Source organism: Boleophthalmus pectinirostris, unplaced genomic scaffold (genome assembly GCF_026225935.1).
Source record: "Boleophthalmus pectinirostris isolate CB_2022bp ecotype Guang Dong unplaced genomic scaffold, ASM2622593v1 HiC_scaffold_12, whole genome shotgun sequence".
NCBI lineage: Eukaryota > Metazoa > Chordata > Actinopteri > Gobiiformes > Gobiidae > Boleophthalmus > Boleophthalmus pectinirostris.
The window spans coordinates 16,691,568-16,711,942 of NW_026571018.1; the positions used below are offsets into that span (position 1 = coordinate 16,691,568).

The 20,375-nt window shown below is 38.1% G+C and overlaps 1 protein-coding gene across 1 annotated transcript in view; it reads left to right on the forward strand.

The window, feature by feature from the left end:
* The window catches only part of LOC110169094 (RNA-binding protein Nova-1-like), a 29,555-nt gene extending 13,909 nt beyond the window's left edge, over nucleotides 1-15,646 (forward strand). The window contains exons 3-4 of the mRNA XM_020934611.2: nucleotides 13,594-13,760; nucleotides 14,146-15,646. Of these exons, the coding sequence (XP_020790270.1) occupies nucleotides 13,594-13,760; nucleotides 14,146-15,165 (1,187 nt within the window). The 3' untranslated portion in view covers nucleotides 15,166-15,646. The remainder of the gene's footprint in view (nucleotides 1-13,593; nucleotides 13,761-14,145) is intronic.
* Nucleotides 15,647-20,375: the final 4,729 nt, after the last annotated feature.

Here is a 20,375-nt window from a genome sequence, read left to right on the forward strand (position 1 = left end):
TGAAGTTACAGTTACTTTAATCCCCCAGCAATCTGACCAGAACTGAAGAAGCAGTTTGGATGAGCTGCGAGACATATTCGATCAAACAACTTTTGTCCAGCTGACAGAATTGAATTTCTCTTTTGCTATGGATCCTACCTGGACGACTGAGGGATTTCATGAATTACTTCAATATGTATTACTCAACCCTTTTATAAAATGTATTTGGTTTATTTACTTATTTTGCCTAGTAACGTTTAAATATGGATTCCTGCTGCAAGTCAGATGGAAACCATGTTCTTTTCGCATCAACAGTAGCTGTACTTTTTCCTTTATATGAAAAGAGTTATGTTAAATAATTGTATCTTAATGAAAATTAGTGATTAATTGTAGTACTACCAATAGTGAGCAGTATTGTCAGTTTTTGAGTCATAAAAGCATATTTTGTGAAAAGCCATGCTGTTCTAAGGATCGTATTATCCATACAGACATCATGTACTTTTGATTTGCTTTTTTAACATCTGCTTTTATTCTAATTCAAGTGCACAGTGAACATAGGGACAGTGCACATCATTGCGGTGTGCGTGTTTGTGTGATTTGGCAGTACACACACCATTACCGTGAAAACATTCATCTGTCGTACAGCGCAGCACACACACAGAGGAGCCCAGAGACGACCCTGATTCAGCCATTTTCTCTGTGTCTCTGTCCACATTGTCACAGCTCATTCTGGACTCTCACTTTTCAGCTCCGTCAAATGAAACAGTGGATACAGATACTGACTTGACGTGTGTATGTCTAGGCGTGTGTGTGTGTGTGTGTGTGTGTGCTGGTATTTATTAGGGCTGTAAGATATATCTCAATTGAATTGAAAGTATAGTTTAGACACCCACATTCAGAAATGTGTTGGAGTCTTAGTTTAGTTAAGCAGTAAATTTGCTTTAATTCTCCAGTTTAAAATGTGATCTCTGAACACAATCCTATGAAAACATACATTGTGAATCAAATCTGATCACAATATTATATTATTTTCTGAAAAACATTAAGTTCTAGTATTTATTACATTATGACTAGTAAAATCTGTATACAGAATCTTTTTATGAGGACAAAAATCAAAACCACATGACGTAAATCCTTTTATTCCCTTAAAGTTCAGATATGGGTTAAAATGGGGTTAGGTTAAGACTAGGCACATTGTAACTATGCTGTAGGATCATGGAAGAATCATGGAAACCAACATGTGTGCATTGGTGTGTGTACGTCGTAGGCCTGTCACGATAATTACAATATGGACTTATTGTTCAATATATGTAAGATGGAACAATCTATTTTTTCTATATTTGTCTTGGGTACTTTTTCTTACTATTTGGGAACTTTTTGTAAATTTTCTGTTCTTTGATTAGACTTGAGCTGTAGGGGGTTGAATAAACAACTTCTGACTCATTATATACACAAACTAACTACTAAATTGTTTAATTCTGTTATGTATTTATTGCAGTTTGTGTTTATTTTCATCTTATGTTACATTTAGAATTGTTTTGGGGTTGATAATTCTACTTTAGAGTTATTGAGTCAGTGCTTGAATTAGTTTCAGTGTTATAGTCTATTGTTGATATAATATACACTTCAAAATTTGTTCTCATTACAGGCCTAGCACATCTCCTAAGCCTGTCACAATAATAACTATATTGATTTATTCAATATATGATAGAAGGAACAATATTTTTGGGAAGTTAATATTTCTCAGTTAGGGATGGGACAAGATCTCGTGCCACAAGATCTCAGGAGACAAAATTGCCACAAACAAAATTATCTCCTGAGATTTTTTCCATTTATTTTCCATTTAATTTAGATTTGGCTTGGACAACAAAAGAGAAGAGCTGGTGAGTTATACAATTTGAGAAGCTGTACTTCCAAAAAGCAGTGCTACAATGACAATATTGTAAACTTTTTTGTGGTTTAAATATGCTTTAGGGTTATTGTGTCAGTGGTATAAATTTGTTTCAGTATTAATATTAATCATCTACATAATTATAATATGTATAACGAACTTCAAATTAGTCATCGTGACAGGCTTAGCACCACGGCACTGCTCTGACATGGCTGATTGTGGACAGTGAGGTGCGTGTATGATCCATGATTGTATGTGATCCACGAGGACAGGGGGCAGGCCCAGAAATAGCCCCATTTCAATCTCCCCCTCTGTGGACGTGACCCTCTCTCCCAGCTGTACTCAAGCTGCTCCGCCACTCGCCAAGTTTCCTCTGTCCTCCTCCCCAGCCCTGAACTGTTTCTGTCAGTTTTTCTGAGCGTGTGGGAGCCGACTGTCCAGATAAGATGACATCATAGCTCCACTAAAATGTTGTTTTCATTTCCCAGCGCACGGTTTTATGAGCTCCCAATGTTTGCATGACTAAATGTCTTTAGTCTCTCACTGTGAGTTGACCCTGTAGCTACTCCCATTGTTTGGAAATCACCAAATACGTGTAACAAACATGTGTACTGACAATACTTATTTTGATTAACTGTTCTGGTTACTTAGATACAGTTTAATTTGGTGGTATGCGGAAAACAGATACAGAATTCAAAGGATCAAAGGTACTAGTAATTTCCTTGGATATAACTAAATACGTGTAACTAAAATACATATTGACAGTACTTATTTTGATTAAATGTATTGTGGTACTTTCATTTGGTGGTATTCAGAAAACAGTTGCAAACATTTAAGGAATATGTAGTGGTACTTAACGCAATTTTGGTTTCAAACTGCTAAAATCTGACTGAATACATGTGTGATTTTTCCTTCTCTAATTAGGGATGGAAATACATAAACAAGCAACAAGATAAAGCTGTTTAAATAATATTTTGCAGATATTTTTACACTATAATAATGCAACCCAATGTGAACGTATTCAAAGTATTCACAATAGAGTACTCTGATTGGACCATGTACCAGAATATGTCACAAAGTACAGTTACAAAGTACAGTTTGATGCAGTATTTAGTATTCTGTAACTAAATATCTTTGCAGGATTCTTCTCTGAACTGCTTTACACTTACATACTCCCACTGCAAAGAGCACTGTGGGAGTTCAGGAGCTGAGAGCGAAACTTCGAAACAAACTTTTATGCGTTTGCTGGAGTTGGCTCGTAGCTCGCGCTTGTATTAGGTTTCTTTTTCAGCATGTTATGATGTCATAGTAACCAGCCTTGTGTTTTTAATTATCCTTTTGTTAAAAAATGGAGCCGGAGTGACATTACGTAACATGGCATTGGAAACAGCATTACTCCATCAGGGATTTCCTTCAAAACAAAACAGTCCCAAAGCCCTTGAACCCCACTGTACCCCAACTGATGTTCACTTATTCGGCGATAACATTTTTCTCTGGATGACAAAAAGGGTGCGGTCTGCAGACAAAAGGGGGAAAACCGGAGGAAGGACGAACTGTTAGCTGCTTTCAAAGTTCCTTGTGAATTTCTGGCTAGTGGTGGACATTTGCTTGATTAATCTCCAAGGCCATATGGCATCTATCAAAACAACAAATATCTTTTTTTTGGAAAGAATTGTCAGTTCAGCTCTCAGCCCCTCACAGCGAGCTTTTGTTGCTATTCTGTGTTGTTCTAGTTGTATACAGAGAGGGAATTTATCCTCACTTGTAAATTTAGCCCAAATGGCCACTATGCTTCTTCTTGTGCCAGATTCTGACTGCTATTGAACGGCAAGATTAAAGCCTTGGTAGACAGGAAATGCTACCAGCCTTTCCCGAGCATATTCAAGGCATTGATCCTATCTGACAGTCAATATTTTCAATAGTATGCTCACTTCATTTTACAGAACAAATTGTGAACCATCTCAAGGATTTACTGCATGTATTTAATGAATGTTTTATGCTAACACTTTTACCCTTAGGTGAAGATTTGCCTGGATAATAGCCATAATTTATTAATACGCACTAATTAAAGGTGCTGTACCTGATTTTTACTGTCTTTAAAATGTGAAAAACAGAGCTTGTTCATTTTTCAACAGTTTGCAGTGATTCAAAGTTATTCCTCTCTTACATTTTGCATTCACACATCGTAATTATTCACTGCAAGGATTTTGTGAGCTTCTTTTATGAGTCGAGGTAAAGCTAACAACAGCTAGCATGCCAACGAGCACCTCCTGATTATATGACAATAAAATGCTTTAAAATTACGCGCGGACCTATTATTATGTTGATCTCAAGAGCTGCTTATATATCTGTACTGGAGCAAGACTAATTCTGCTCAAATGCGTGGAAAATAATCTGGTACAGAGCCTTTAGTTTGTTTGGATCAAGCAGTTTTCCACAGTGTGTACGCAGACTATATACTGCAGCCCTGAAGCCCTGCCTGTATACATATTACCTACATATATTTGGGTGGTCAGCAGCCACAGCCAATCAATTGCCCCTAACTCATCAACTGTATAAAGAAGTGGACTAAGAGAGTGTGACGTCAGGCAGTTATGGGGCAAATTTTGAGCTCAGTTCCATATTAGTAATAGGAATGAATTTACAGACAAAATGACGAAATAAAAACACCAGAATCATGTTAAGCGGGTTAATAGGAACATTTTAAAACTAAAATGAGGAGCCCAACAGCAGCAGTCACAGAGAGAGGGGTGACAGTTCCTCAATACAAAATCAATTAGAGCCACAGTAGATGGAGGCAGAAGTGCACCTATGATCACTCTGCTTATCTTGCACTACAATTTTCTGACCTTCATTAAGATTGTGATTAGATTATATGTTTTAATAATATCATTCTGTTCAGACATTCGTTCAATCACATTTTAGAACAAGTTTGAACAGATTTAAACTACAGGATCAGCAGATTTTATGCAGAGTAAGACAGGATCTGTTGTTTGTGGAGGAAATTGTGGTACTTAAAAAATTACAACAAAATAATTGTTTTTTCCTTTGAAAATGCATTTAGTTACAGAATACTGAATACCTGAATTAAACTGTATTTTCCAATGTATTCTGATACATGGTCCAATTAGAGTACTGTATTCTGAATACTTTGAATACTTCCACACCGAGATGCATATAAATTTTACTGTAAAGATGCAGCATTGGGCTGAAAACAGCTTTGTTTGTTTCACTGTGTCTTATAAATTTCTTGTCACTCATTGAAGAAGAAAAAATCTATTATGTATTTATTCTCACTAATTATGTGTAGTTTGAAGGCTAAATTGTGTGATCAAATACTGCAATGTATTCCTTTGATTTGAGGAAAGTAAATGTTTTCTGAACATCACCAAATGAAAAGTAGCTGCTGAATACACTTACTCAGAATTAGTATTCTGAACACGTATTCCCTGTAAATGCGTTCAGTTACTAATAATGAACAAAAAAATGTTTTCACAACCTCTTCTTTCTTCTGAAGTAAAATGTCTCACTGTAAAGGTGCCAAGTACTTGCTAGCATTTTATACAGTTGTCAAATCTACAGTTTCATGAATGAAAGTGAAGTAGAGCGTGCTGTTGGCTTGTGATTGTATTAAGAAACGTAACACTAGCCTCAAGACATGAACAGCTGCTGTACAGAATACCACAAACGTACAGAGGATTTTAGGAAGCTGTAGCTATATTGTCATTCTTATACATAAGGTGGAATGAACTGAATCATCTAAATCTGTGTGCTGTTTCCTCATCACAAACATATCTGGAATTGTGTTTTGTGTAATTCTCACATGTTTAACACAGAAACCCTACATATTTAAGTTCTTCTTTCAAACAGAAAACACTCTGTTCCACCTTGTGACATCATGTGGTGATAAAGGAAATGCTCCACTGTGTTTTAAAAGTCCATATACATCCCCTAGAATCATGTGGATAATTTTTGAATTATTATTGGAATTGCCAATCTCTACTGAACAAAAGTTAAAAGGTAGCTGTTAACTTGGAAACTTCCACTTGATGACATCACAAAGTGGGACAGAGCATTATGAGCTTTCGAGATGTAGACAGACTAATAACGCAGGGCTACTCAAACATGTGAATGAAACAAAACACATCTCCAGGTCTGTTTTTGATGAGATAACAACATTTTAACATGGTTAACTGCTCATAAGAGTCAGTTTTGCATAATATGGGACCTTTTAACTATTTGAACACTATTTTGACTGCGTAATCCTCCTCATGTGGCAGAGATAAGGTAGTATGAAGCCAATGTAAACTTGAAGAAATGATTGCACAGCTTTATGCCCGGGCTCCGTATCGTCATTGCAATTAGTCAACAGTATCAAGTGAGAGCTCGCTTCCCTCAGGCTGTTTGTTGTTTTGGCAGACTTTAGTGGCATTTTATTTGCACAGTTCTGTAGCACAGTCATGACACAAATATTCTCTTCGTTTGGAGCCATGTTGTAAAATCTGTTTTATTTTAATGCTTTGCAGACATTCAAATTGTGTTTTAAAGTAACCCTAGTTTTGTTTAGTAGCAGTGTTGGCAGGTAACAAAATGTATGTACCAAAAATACGTGTTTCGAATATTAATTTTGAGTCACTAGGCCTGTCATGATAGCAAATTTCGAAGCACGATATATTGCTACAAAGAACTGACATTGAAATTGTGCATTAGAGAAAGCTTAATTGTGCTGGGAAGTAACAAAATCTAAATGTATGTGAGTAATGAGTAACTAGGCCTGTCACAACAACAACAATTTGAAGCATGATATACACAGATACTAAGAAATACTGTGATTAATGATAATACTGAAATTACTTTGCACCACTGATACTGTAACAATAATGCAGGTAATTCTTGTAAACCAGTTTTAAATAGACCTGAACTGCAACAAATAAATAGCAGAATTAAGCAATAATTAACAATAATTCGCTACAGAAGTCTCAATTTTTTCAACATTCTACTGCTCAAATCATGGTCATATTACTATAACAAATACCCCAAATCTACCCACTTTTGCAAAGAAATTGTACACATGATAAATTTGGTGTCCTAAAATCCATTGTTCCATCTGTCATTTATTGAATGTTAAGTCAATATAGTAATAAGTACAGTTCAGTACTCTGACTGGGCCATGTACTTGTTATTTTTTAATGCAAATATTCAGTATTCTGTAATGTAATACTTATTCTTACCATCAGTGTCTATTACGCAGGCCCCATATAATGTAGTTAGCGCTTCCATTTTTATTGCACTGGTAAAGAGTATTTAACATCTTAGAGCAACCAGCAATATGACTTTTAACCAGGGGTGCAAAGTAACTAATTAAAAATACTCAAGGTACTGCAATTGAATTTGTAATAGAGTAATTCTAGCCATGTAATTGTAATTAGCAAGATTAAAAAACATAAGTATTACTGCTTTTGTCAAAACCCAGAAAATATACATATTATGGTTTAAAACAATTTACTTCCGCTTATTTTATCAAGTATTATATAGAAGACTAACCTAAAATAGTACTAACGTTAATCAAGTAACTATAGTAACTAGTATTTGTTCATGTGTACGTGTTACTTTAGCCTTAGTGCAGTTATTGGCAGCACTACTTGAACTTGTAAGTTAATCCTTTTTTAACTGTACTTCTCCTTGAGTACAAATTTGCAGTACTTTTACCACCACTGCTTTTAATAGTAATTTCTTTTCAGTTCATAAAACAAAATAAGTTAATTTAAGTTTATTTATTTAATGAAATGGGGACAGTGCACAATATATTAACCAGGTTGTCGCAGTAGTGCTTATTTCCACCTATAGTCACTGGGCAGGCTGATGTTATAGTTCGTAAAATCAAACATACAAAGAAAATGTCTTTATAATGACCATCATAACAAGTCTGTATCAGTTCTCTCTGCACTTTAAAATCATCATCTTTTATCAAAATCATCATTCAGTTCATTTACTCCAGAACATCACACTCTCTCCAGACTCTTCAGTCTACATTATGGACGCAGCTTTGGTTTGAGAGGAGCCAGAGGAGCCAACAAAACAAACATTTTTGAGGAATCGTGTTGTGTAAATGACTGCCCACACTACTTGCACTTGTAATTGAGTACTTTTTTGTAATTGTACTTTTACTTAAGTATGCAGTTCATTTTCCACAGCTGCTTTTGTTGTTTGCTTTCAATGTAAACTCCAGAAACATTTTTGAAGAATTGTGTTGTGTTAATGACTCGCAGCACTACTTTTACTTGTCATTTAGTATTTTTTGTAACTATACTTCTACTTGAGTACACATTTGCAGTTCTTTTACCTCCACTGCTTTTAATAGTTGTTTGCTTTCAATCTAAACTCCAGAAACATTTTGGAAGAACTGCGTTTTGTGTTAAAGGTGTATTGTGTAACTTTTGTGGTGGAGGGTACATCAAATGCTTTTGTCCATGTTACAGGATGTTATTGCTTTGTCCCTGAATGTTACACAGTATTGTATTAAACCTTTCTATCATTCATGGAGACCAAACCAAGACACAGGTCAGATCTGTGGAGAGGCAACCCCACTCACAGTTAAAACACCTGTTATTCTAGGTATTTTTGAGCTATAAAACCACTCGTAATTGAATAAATGTAAGGTAAAACTGTATACTGTTCCAGACAATGCAATAATATCCATCGAAACAAGATGGTGTTGGTATTGGTGATGGTGACGGACTTCCAACCAAAAAAATTACACAGTGCACCTTTAATGACTTGCAGCACTACTTGAACTTGTAATTTAGTGTGTTTTTTTGTAACTATACTTCTACTTGAGTACACATTTGCAGTACTTTTTCCACCACAGCTGCCTTTTATAGTTGTTTGTTTCGGTCCAAACTCCAGAAACATTTTTGAAGAATTGTGTTGTGTTAGTGGCTGGAGTCTGGGTGGTAGCCTGGTGCTCAGACCAATGATGTAATGTCGACCTATTCCAGATGACGGATTTACTGACTATAAATTGCACATTACATTCAAACCAAAACAGCACATGGCAACAAAGTGATCTAAAGATTATAATCACTGCAGAGACTTCCTATAAAAACACCTCAAACTGATTTATAGAGTGAGGAATTGCTGTGTAATCTCTCTATATAATGGCACTTATTTATTGGGGGTTATATGGGGCAGAGGAACAGCATGTCACTGGGCGACATGTTTTGGAGGGGAGGGGATTTCATGTAAGCATTACGTAATTGCTAAAGTACTAAACTAAACAAACGCTTATTCAGAAAGGGTTTGTTGCTGAATTCTGAAGCTTATAAGACCGTTTGTATGACTTGTAATATTACTCTGATAAATATACTCACTTACTCACATTTTATTGCCAATGTCAGTGAACACACAAAGCCTGCGTATTTAGGCTGAGTTCTCTATTGAACTGAAAGCATTCAGTTGATTATTTCAGCCCTGGAATTGCCCATCTCTACTGAACAAAAGGTAAAAGATAGCTGTTAACTTGAAAACTCCCACTACATGACATCGCATGGTAGAAAAGAGCATTTTGAGCATTGGAGATGTAGACTCACTCAAAGCTCACAAGAATCCAAAAATGTCTATGATAAATTAACACCGTTGTCGACTTCAGAATCAGAATACATTTTATTGTCAATGTCAGTTCACAAAACTTCACAACTAGGAACTTGCTTTGGCAGTATGGTGCAAACTATGAATATTAATTGTAAACTGTGGTTATAAACTGATCAAATAAAACATGTGATGTGATATTGTTTTTTTAATGGGCCCATAGTACATTATTTTCTGATCTGTTATAATGTTGTTTCCTCATCACAAACTCATGAGTTGTGTTTTGTTTTATTCACACATGTTTAACACGCTTTGGAGATGTAGACAGACTAATAAACCAGGATTACTCAAATATGTGTGAATGAAATAAAACACAACTCCAGGTTTGTGATGAGGAAGCAGCATTATAGCATGGCTTAAATCTCACAAGAGTAATTATTTTTTTCTAATATAGGATCTTACTCACTGCTCCTTCATTTTTATGGATGAACAATCACTGCAGTTTATTGGCAACACATGACTTAAATGTGTACAACCTCTTCTGAAATTACCAATCATTCAGAGCAGAGCTTCAGAGCTTCTCTCACCTCTTGTGCTCTGTTCTAGCCCATTGCGTTAATCTTAGAATTTTTTTCAAACATGTACATTTGCGTATGTTCTGTTAGGTACTTGGAAAAGAAAAATTCATTCAAATACATAATTTAATTTAATTTAATGATTACAGCAGCGTTCATCGACTCACTTATCGGTTTTGAAATATGCACTGTACACTGAAGTCAATTGAGACTCTATTACACAAAATAGATTTTGGTGAGCTTTAAGGCAGGTTATAATGTTGTTATCGCATCATACCCACAGTTATGTTTTCTTTCATTCACACATTAGAGTAAACTTGGTTTATTATTCTGTCTGCATCTTCAAAGCTCAAAATGCTCTGTTCCACCTTGTGATGTCATGTAATTTCAAGTTAACAGCTAGCATTTACCCTTACTTGAGTAGAGAGTGGCAATTCCAGATCTGAAATAATCCAAATTACTCCATTTAAGGTGCATGGCGTTTAAAAACACAGTGGAACACTCTCAGTACTACCACATGGCATAACAAGGTGAAACAGAGTGTTTTCTGTTTGAGAGAAGACCCCAAATATGCAGGGTTTTTGTGGTTAAAATGTGTGAATGGAAGAAAACACTCCAGATATGTTGTTAACAAGGAAACAACACTATAACACAGATCAAAAAATAGTGTAACATAACTTAAACTATTAGAAAATGAAGACACTTGTTATACTTAAGTTACATTTCAAACTACAAATAGAACAGTGTAATGTCATTTTAATAGTAACCATGCCAACCAGCTGCAGAAAGGTGTGGAACAGATAGTCTCCTCCGGTGTAGAGATGGAGCTGGTGGATTCCTGTGGATGAAGATGGAGGCGAAGCTCAAACCTTATTGGGCTCTGGGGACATGTGCTCCATGCGCCTGACACATTTCTGCACCTCTCTCCATCACTGAGACGAGCTCCGACTCTAAGCCCTCAGCTCTTATTATGAAACTCTCCATCTACAAAGACAGACAGAAATCCAAAAGCTGATGCAAGCGTTTCCAGTGAATCGGTTGGTGAATTAAAATGAAGCATTCAGAGAGTCTTTGAAGTGCTCTTTACTAGTACTTATCTGCACAATAGTAACTGTAGGATTGACTGTTCTAAGTTTGGATAAGGAATTAATTGGCCTATATTACACAAAATTGATTCTTGTGAGCTTTAAGCTACGTTATAATATTTTTACCTCTTCAAAAACATACCCAGAGTTGTGTTTTGTTTCAGTCATACATGTTTAAATTATCCTGAATTATTAATCTGCTTACATCTCCAAATTGCTCTGTTCAACCTTGTCATGTTATGTAGTGGTAGTTTTCAAATTAAGTACCTTTTCGTTCAGTTCAGTAGAGATCAGGAAATCCAGTGCTCAAATTACCCAAATGATTCTAGTGAAAGTCAGTGTGTGTAAGACAAGAACTCAACCTAAATGTGCAGGATGTGTGTGTTAAACATGCATGAATGAAATAAAACACGCTCTATGTATGTTTGTGAAGAGAAAACAACATAACAGATCAGAAAATAGCGTAATATGGGTCCTTTAAATGATGTGGGAGCAAGGAAGACACATGCTCCCAAACACTTAAAACTAAAGGTAGCACGTTGTAGCAAATAATACAAGCATTTTATTACCCACCACTTTATTTATTATTTATTATATTTTGTATTTTATTCATGTTATTATTTTTTATTCATGCAAATTGTGTCAATTGTTTTAGTAAATGGCATTGAGTAACTACATAAGTATTTTTATTGCATTCTGCCAAACAGTCTCTGAATAATGCATACATACTTGTGTGTAGTACGTCTGTTGAGAGACAAAAGACACGTGTTCTGACATATCTCGCCCTGTCAGATATTCACCGATCGTAATAAAGTATTTACGATGTTTTAAAGAGACACAGGCGGGCGATGGTGATCCGTTTAGCCCCTCCGCTCCTTGCCCCTCGCAGATTGATGTGTGTGGTGATATAGAAGTCCAGGGCAGGTCAACTGTAGCTTCTGTCTGTCACTTTGTAACTCGGAGAATGAGCGGCACTCGGGCTCCTCTGACATCGTCCTGCCAACTGTGTGTCTGGGAGGTCTGAAACATCACATTTACAGCCCGTTTGTTTGTCTTACACTTTTGATTTATTTAACCTACTGTCAGTAAAATTAACCAACGGAAAAATGTGCTCTAAATGATAAATCACCCTGAAGTCAATGACATTATGAAAATGTGAGGGCAGGTGCCTTTTCACTTTTATCACACTCACAAATGTCATTTAACACAGCTTAGAATGAAAACAGTCCATTGTTGAGACAGGGCAAAGTGAATTCATATATTTGCAGTGATGAGAACAATACTCTGAAAATGTATATAGTTACAGAATACTGAATACCTGCATTAAAATGTTAATTGTTAATGTTTTTCATTACATGGTCCAATCAGAGTAGTGTATTATGAATACTTTTACACTCAGTTGTATTGTATATTATTATAAAACATGACATATAATTACAAACAGCTTTATTGTTGTTGCTGTTTGTTATGCATTTTTATGTCTTAGTGTTTTTTGTTTAATTAGTGATTAAAAATCACACATGCACATACTGCAGGGGCTGTGTTTCCTTTTTTCTAACAAATAACTTGCAGTTCAAAGCCAAACTTGTATGATGAAGTACTTGGAGAGTAACTGTAATCTGAATACAACCAAATTAAAGAGTTACTCAAAATCAATATTCAGAGTATGTATTTTCGATACAGGTATTTAGTTACTTCCAAACACTGTACATTTGATGCCAACTATAAAGCCAGTTCACGAAATGGTTATAAATACATACATATATATATTCATATTTATGGTTCATGGCGTGACCACAGTGATTCTGTCGCCAAGGGATTTGTCAGCAGCAGCGCAGCCACACATTCTGACTGAAGGAGTGTAACTGACCTTAATAGACTGTATGTTTTTACACTTTATGTGGTGATATTGTCAGGTTTAAAATGGCCACATCATCTCATGCTTTATTTTTCTTGGACTCTGGCTTCTTAACATTACTTTACATTGGGCTTTTACAAAACATTTTACTCATTTGAAAATGATGACTCTTTAGTTGAATGAAAATGTAAGCCAGGAGGTTTGACAGAAAAAACCTGTGTTTTAAAAATTGTTCAGCCTTTTATACCAGTTCGGCCCCTTTGCCATGGTAACGGAATGCCGGTTGGGTTGACAGAGTTGGTGTAAAAGGAGCCTGCAGGAGAAACAAATGTGTGTATAGTCTAATAGAGGCAGCGCTGCACAGAGCTCTGAAAGAGTTACATCATGGAGGAGGAATCCTGTCCCCCCTGTGGCTCGCTACCCAAGCACAGCTCTTTCTTTCAGCTGTTTCTGTGTTGATTGTGTAAATGGAGAAGACAAAGAATCGCTTAGTAATTGGGTCTCTTTTTGAAATGCCAAGGAACATTTTTGAATGTAGGATGTCTTCCTGTAAATGTGGATTTTAGTCACATGTCCAAGGGCCCTGAGAGTAACCTAGTCCTTCTTGTGCTTGAACAGGAACAACAGAACGAGTCTGTCTGATCCAGGGGACAGTTGAAGCCCTCAATGGCGTCCACAACTTTATCGCAGAGAAAGTGCGAGAGATGCCCCAGAGCGCCCAGAAACCAGAGCCCGTCAGTATCCTGCAGCCCCAAACTACAGTCAACCCGGACCGCGTCAAACAGGTGAGATGTGCGCTACGCTAATATGAGGACTACTTAACCTCATGGCGGGCATGTGGGGGGCCTGTGCCAAGATCAGGGCACTTCCAGAACCACACCTCGTTTATTAGTTGCCATTCGCTCTTGTTCTTTAGGCCATGACCCTCAGGCTGGTAGGGTCAGGAAAATGTGAGGGTATGTGGTTATTTATACATGAGCTTTTATAGCGAGACAGAGCGTTGTGGCAGCTGCACTCTAAACCCTCGGGATTAACAAATCGCTGAGTAAAGGGGGGCTGCTGTACTTCTGACTCAGTCAGAGATATGTCTCCTAGTGTCAGCCATTTATACAGTTCAATCTTCCTCTTGTTAGCATTTAGTGCCACTTTAATCTCTTTGTTTTTCCACAGGCTAAATTGATAGTGCCCAACAGCACTGCAGGGCTCATCATTGGCAAAGGGGGAGCTACGGTGAAGGCGGTGATGGAGCAGTCTGGAGCCTGGGTGCAGCTCTCTCAGAAGCCCGAGGGCATCAACCTCCAGGAGCGAGTGGTGACCATCAGCGGGGAGCCTGAGCAGAACCGCAAAGCTGTGGAAATCATCGTCCAGAAGATCCAAGAAGACCCCCAGAGCAGCAGCTGCCTCAACATCAGCTACTCCAACGTGTCCGGCCCCGTGGCCAACTCCAACCCCACAGGCTCTCCCTACGCCAACACGGCCGAGGTCCTGCCCAACGCCGCCGCCGCTGCCGCCACTGCCTCCAGTCTGCTGGGCCAGGCCGGTTTGACCGGGATGGGCGCCTTCCCTGCCGCTATGTCCAGTTTCTCTGGTAACGACCTTCTGGCCATCACGTCAGCCCTCAACACTCTGGCCAGCTACGGCTACAACACCAACACCCTAGGCCTCGGCCTCAACCCGGCCGCTGCCTCGGGCGTCCTGGCGGCAGTAGCGGCCAGCGCTAACCCTGCGGCCGCTGCGGCCGCTAATCTGTTAGCTTCCTATGCTAGTGACGCATCCAGCAGTGCAGGCCACCCCGCCACGGGCCTGGGGGGCTTCTCTCTAGGCTCTCTTGCTGCTGCTACTGGGGCTTCCAACGGGTACCTGAATGCCTCCTCCCCCCTCATGGCCTCCTCCCTGCTGGCCACAGAGAAGCTGGCTGATGGGGCCAAGGACGTGGTAGAGATCGCTGTGCCCGAGAATCTGGTGGGTGCCATTTTGGGAAAAGGAGGGAAAACGCTAGTTGAGTACCAAGAGCTCACAGGAGCTCGAATCCAGATCTCCAAAAAAGGGGAATTCATTCCTGGTACTCGGAACCGTAAAGTTACCATTACAGGGTCGCCTGCCGCTACACAAGCAGCGCAGTATCTGATTAGCCAGAGGATCACGTACGAGCAGGGCGTACGCGCTACCAACCCACAGAAGGTGGGCTAAAGCTACAGAAGAGGAAGAAGGAAAGGATGAAGACAGAGACAGAGGGAAATGAGAGGTTCACAATGAATAGAAAAAGAATCGTCCAATTATCTGTTTAATATTTCAGTATCAAATGAGAGAATCACTAAGGAGGAGGTGGGGGAGACAACCAAGATAAGTGTGTGTGATATGTGAATGTGCTTTTAGGACTGACGTCCTGCTGTTTTATAAAGTTTGTGTCGAGTCTTTTTGACGATGGAGATCAGAGTAAGCTGAACTGGTCCACTGCCAAGCTGCAGATTTAAGGGGGAGGCGGCAGCGCCTCACCCCGCTCCAAACCTCATAGCTCTTTGATTTTCTTTGTTTTTGTGAGTTTTGTTGACTTAGGTTTTTCATTTTGGTTACAAACCTCGGCTCCCGGTGAGTTGAGCTGGTCGAGCTGTTTATCAAACCTGGCTCTCTGTGTACAATGCGCTGCGTTGTCTACAGGAGAGAGGTTTTTCAAAGCACCTGAGTCACCTCAGTCTGTGGGAGCAATCTGAGTTCAATTCTTTACTCCAAACGTATGTTTTCAATTCTGGATCATTTCATGATTGACTTTTCTAAATTATGCTATTTTATATTTTCATCCATTATTTATTATTGACATGGTCTCATTCAAACACAAATAGATTATTTAAACCTGTGAAAGCAGGTTGATCTGAATGTAAAAACAATGTTAGCCTATTGCTATTTTTTATTTACAGGGATCAAATATTGTGTTGCAGTGAAAGAAATGTATAATTCAAACCCAGTCTGAACTCCCGAGTCGTAGTTCAGGGGTTTAATAATCAATGTGAGAGGATAGAGGAGACACACAGGAATGTATAAATATACTCTACATAAACATACATGGATAGCACTCCCACAAACGCACAAACTGTCAAACATGAATGCATTTCCAATCACAGCTAACATAAAACTGGTGTTGTGGAACCTTATTGGTGCTATAGAATTAGGTTTTATCCCTCTCTCTGGCCACTTTTCTCTTAACTTTGAGAAGTGCGGTTCAGTCATTAGTAGCTCATTGGATTTGACCCAGCCTCTCACTTGAAGACCAGGATTGATTTCAGCATTTTTGATGAAAAGCAATCCACTTTTATCTTATCCAAGACCGCATCCTCTTCTACATGAAAATATACATAAATTGGATTATATCTTGATTTTATTGACAACAGTTTTGCCTTAAAATCTCCCAAGTTAAACTACCTTTCTCCTGAAGCAGTGTCTAAACCAGTTCAGATTGCAAAGAGAACAATGCATTACAAACCTATTTTGATAAAGTAAAGCTGTTGGAACCAATATCTGTGAACAAAGAAACTCTTGCCTTTACATTAAAGGTACCAAATAGTCAGGAGACGTAAACTATTGAGCGATAACTTGAATAGAAGGCTTGGACTGAGAGCCATCCTTCCACTTAGAGCTCGGGATTGTGTCGTCATATGTTGAATTTTTAGTTAGCCATATGTTAAACCAATGGAGATTCAATCGTGCTGAATACTAAACTTAGCATTCATTCAAAAGTATTCTAACATTATCAGTAGCGACCCAGCAGCGTATGGGGTTGTTTCACTTTTGTTTACTTCTTGCATTGTTTCGGCTAATATATAAGTCTATGGACGTTTCGCACACTTGCATCCAACATGGCGGATTTCCATGGTAACGGCCGTTATGTGACGTTCTGTCCCGAGCTCTACCTGCATCTAAAATAGCAACTACACTCTGCAGTTTATTCAGGCAGTCCCGAAAACACGTCAGCGCTCACTAACTTCAGGTGGTAAGAATAAACACATCGCTAAAATGTTGTCTTTTTATGGGCAATTGTTTGTTCAATGCAGGGAGGCTAATTTCCAAGCACTCGAAAATTACCTTGGCTTCCTTTTGTGCTGCTATCCTTGGCGTACACTGGGTCTCTAAAGACTGCACTGTGAGACATTATAGGACACAAAATGTAAAGTGTCTGTGAGTATATTTTAATGTGCACATCTATGTCACATATTACACAAGACCTATCAAGTACATGGAAGAATCCGTTCTTCTGATGACGTCTTGTGATTGTTTCTGTTTACCAATGCACTGCACTTCAATTAGCGAGCATTTTTCAAATTTACTCCCACTCATTTATTTACTACACTGTCCAGATTTTTCTAAACAAGGCATTTTTCAATTGTCCGTCATCAACCCAGGCTCTATGATCAGCGTCCTTGGTGCACAGCTGTGAGGGTTGGTGCTGAATAGTGTCCAAGAAAATGTCCCAAAACTGCTCCTGAGTTTTGGAAATCTGTCATTGTCATAACTCATGTTTATTGGATAACTTTGTATGTGAGCATTACCTATGGCAAATGCAGCTGCGAGCCAAACTGAAATCTCTCCTTTCACTCCACGTGCAGTAGGCTTCACAATTCATTCATAATCTGGCCACTTGTAAAATCATCCAACCTTTTACTGCCCAGGATGTTAACTTCGAATAATAATAATGTTAATAATAATAATAATAATAATAATAATAATAAGATACAAGCACAAAACAAAGGGATGTTTAACAATGCAACTGGACTGCTTGACTGCAGGGAGCTCTCCTTCGCTACGCTCTCTGATCAATACATTGTGCCAAATCTGCTCTCCTCGCCCCCCCATCCCTGTTCCTCTTTCTCTCGACATGGTATAGCCCTGCATGTGTCTGTCTGGCCCCCCTCCGCTGTGCTCTCCCCCTCTTTCTCCTTCCTCCTGTCTCGTCTTCTCATGGCCGGTGTGTCAGCGGTGTGCAACGGGAGCAGGACTTATGCACTATAGGTCAAAGGTTACCATAATGTTTGGCCGTAGAGTTCACCAGGCTAAAATGCACAGAAGGATTTTTTCAGAATAAAACACCTGCCTCCGATACTGTGACGCACACATGACCTACCAGCAATGTTTGTTAGTATCAAATTCCTCCAGAAAAAAGGATTTAGAAAGACGTCATTATGGCATTTTAGGGAAGTGTAAAAAATTTTCCTAAAGACTGAATCAAAACCTAAACAAAGCATAGTACAGACAGGATGCGTTCAGAGAGAAAAGTGGAACTTGTTTGTGACCTCAAGCCGAAACAATGACATCCTTTTATGCATATCCTCTTATCTGAAAATGACTAGACTTCATTTCTGTGGAATACAGTATGTCACGTCATATGATCTATATGTACTTTATCGTAGCTATTCTAGTTTGTAGTCCAAATGCAGTCCAGCGTTGTCAATACAATGTGAACTATGTTATCTTGTGTGGATGATGAGAGTGCCAACTAAAGCCTGATTAAGATTAGCTTTGCTACATTTGTTTGTGCATTATGATGACTCATCAGCCAGTGGTGTCCATATTTCTGTCATTGATGATTTAGTTTGACAGTAAGAAAATGTAAAGAATATTGGAAGCAATATAGTAGCATGTCGTCCTGTTTTGTGTTTTATGTCTGTTGTATGAAACCTTTGAAATTACTAAGATTTTGAATGAATAGGTTTACATGTACTTTTTGTAAGTTATGAAAATGCTGCTATTTGATAAGTAAACTATACAAAATATTTTAGTTGAAAAGATGTCTGGTCTGTTGATTAGAAACATGCTCTGGAGGCCGGAGCATACAACGAGGTGTATAGAATACTATACAGTATTGGTAAGATAGAAAAGTAATAATAGACTCCATAGTACAACCTGTGCCAAACTAGACCTCTGCAGCTTCTGAAATTGTAGTTGTGCGATCAAATGTTAGATATCAATAATCTGTTTAGAAGTGCTGATCAAGTGCCAATCAAACACTGTCTTTTAAGTTAAGAAAAGATAATCATCGAAAAAACTAAGGACACAGACCTTCTTGTGCATCGTTTCTCTCATAGCTACATAGAGTAAGAGTTAATGATGTGATTTTTATGGTTCCATGTTGTTTTACACTCCATGCATCCCTTGTGTGTTTGTTTGACCTGTGGCTTAAGTACTGCTGTTTTCTCACAAATGTCTCTATAGGCCAGCATGGACTAAGCATAACATGTTATAAGCATTCATAACATAGCCATTAACAATCAAAATGTGTTTGTGGAGTTAGGTGTTATCTTTTTGCACGTCTTCTATTGCATGGTATCAACAAGTGAATTATGGAGGAAAAAAAGAAAAAAATGTTACAAATATTTTTACGAGCAGTTGTCTCGTGATAAAAAAAAAACATTCAAAGACATAACGCTGCATGCAGTCAGATATAAAGCACTTAAGTTTACTCGCCTCATGTTTTTAAAAAAGTTTTGTTGACGTCGTGAGATGGGAGGGAGCTCATTTATTGTCATGTTGGCCCGAAAAAAGACACACATTTATAAAGTATATACTATAAAAATATATATCAAATCAATTGTCATCATCTCTTCATAACTGACATGTCATCAGAGAAATATGTAGATTTCTAGGTGCAGTGAGGAGTGTTACAAATGTGAAACAAGCAAACGTGAAAATGTTACTCAGTGCATTGGCTCTTAGCAGATATTATCAGACATGCTTTTTTTTTAACAGGTTGAACCTCACATAACCTGTCATCTTTTAGTTTTGTCACACAGCTCAAAAAGCCCAGATCTAACTCTTATATGAATGTAACCATCTTCTCTTTTTGATTTCTGTCGAATGTTGGTATTTAATGTAAATTCAGGGCAGAATGTCAAACTACATGTAGAGTTAATAACTATGTCAATAACAGATTTTCAGCTATAGTCAGGTAAAGGCCTCTCTCGGCCACAGTCATCATCCAGATGTTTTATCAACACTACTTCCGATACGCTGTCAACATTATCTTGTTTGTTTGGTGTTGCATAAATGCACTTTACTGATCAGTGGGTCACGTTGGGTGTGAACTGAAGCGAAATGTGTTGGCTTTTAACAATGTTTTTTGTAATGTTTTTTGCTTTTGTTTGCTCTGATTTCTGTTCTAACTTTTCCCTTATTGTGACGGTCTCATGAATGACGGAAAGGGCTGGAGTCTAGATGTCCACTGCAAGAGTAGCACCTGTCCCCTCACTTCAACGCTTCTCCAGTACATTCCCTTTGTGTTCAGTCAATGAGGGAGATCTTAATGTCCTTACGCATCCCACTATTCTTTACTGAGACTCTCCAAATTTGAAAAAAAAAAAAAAACACATGAACTATTTGAATGTCTCACTATTGAATATTACGAGACGAAATCG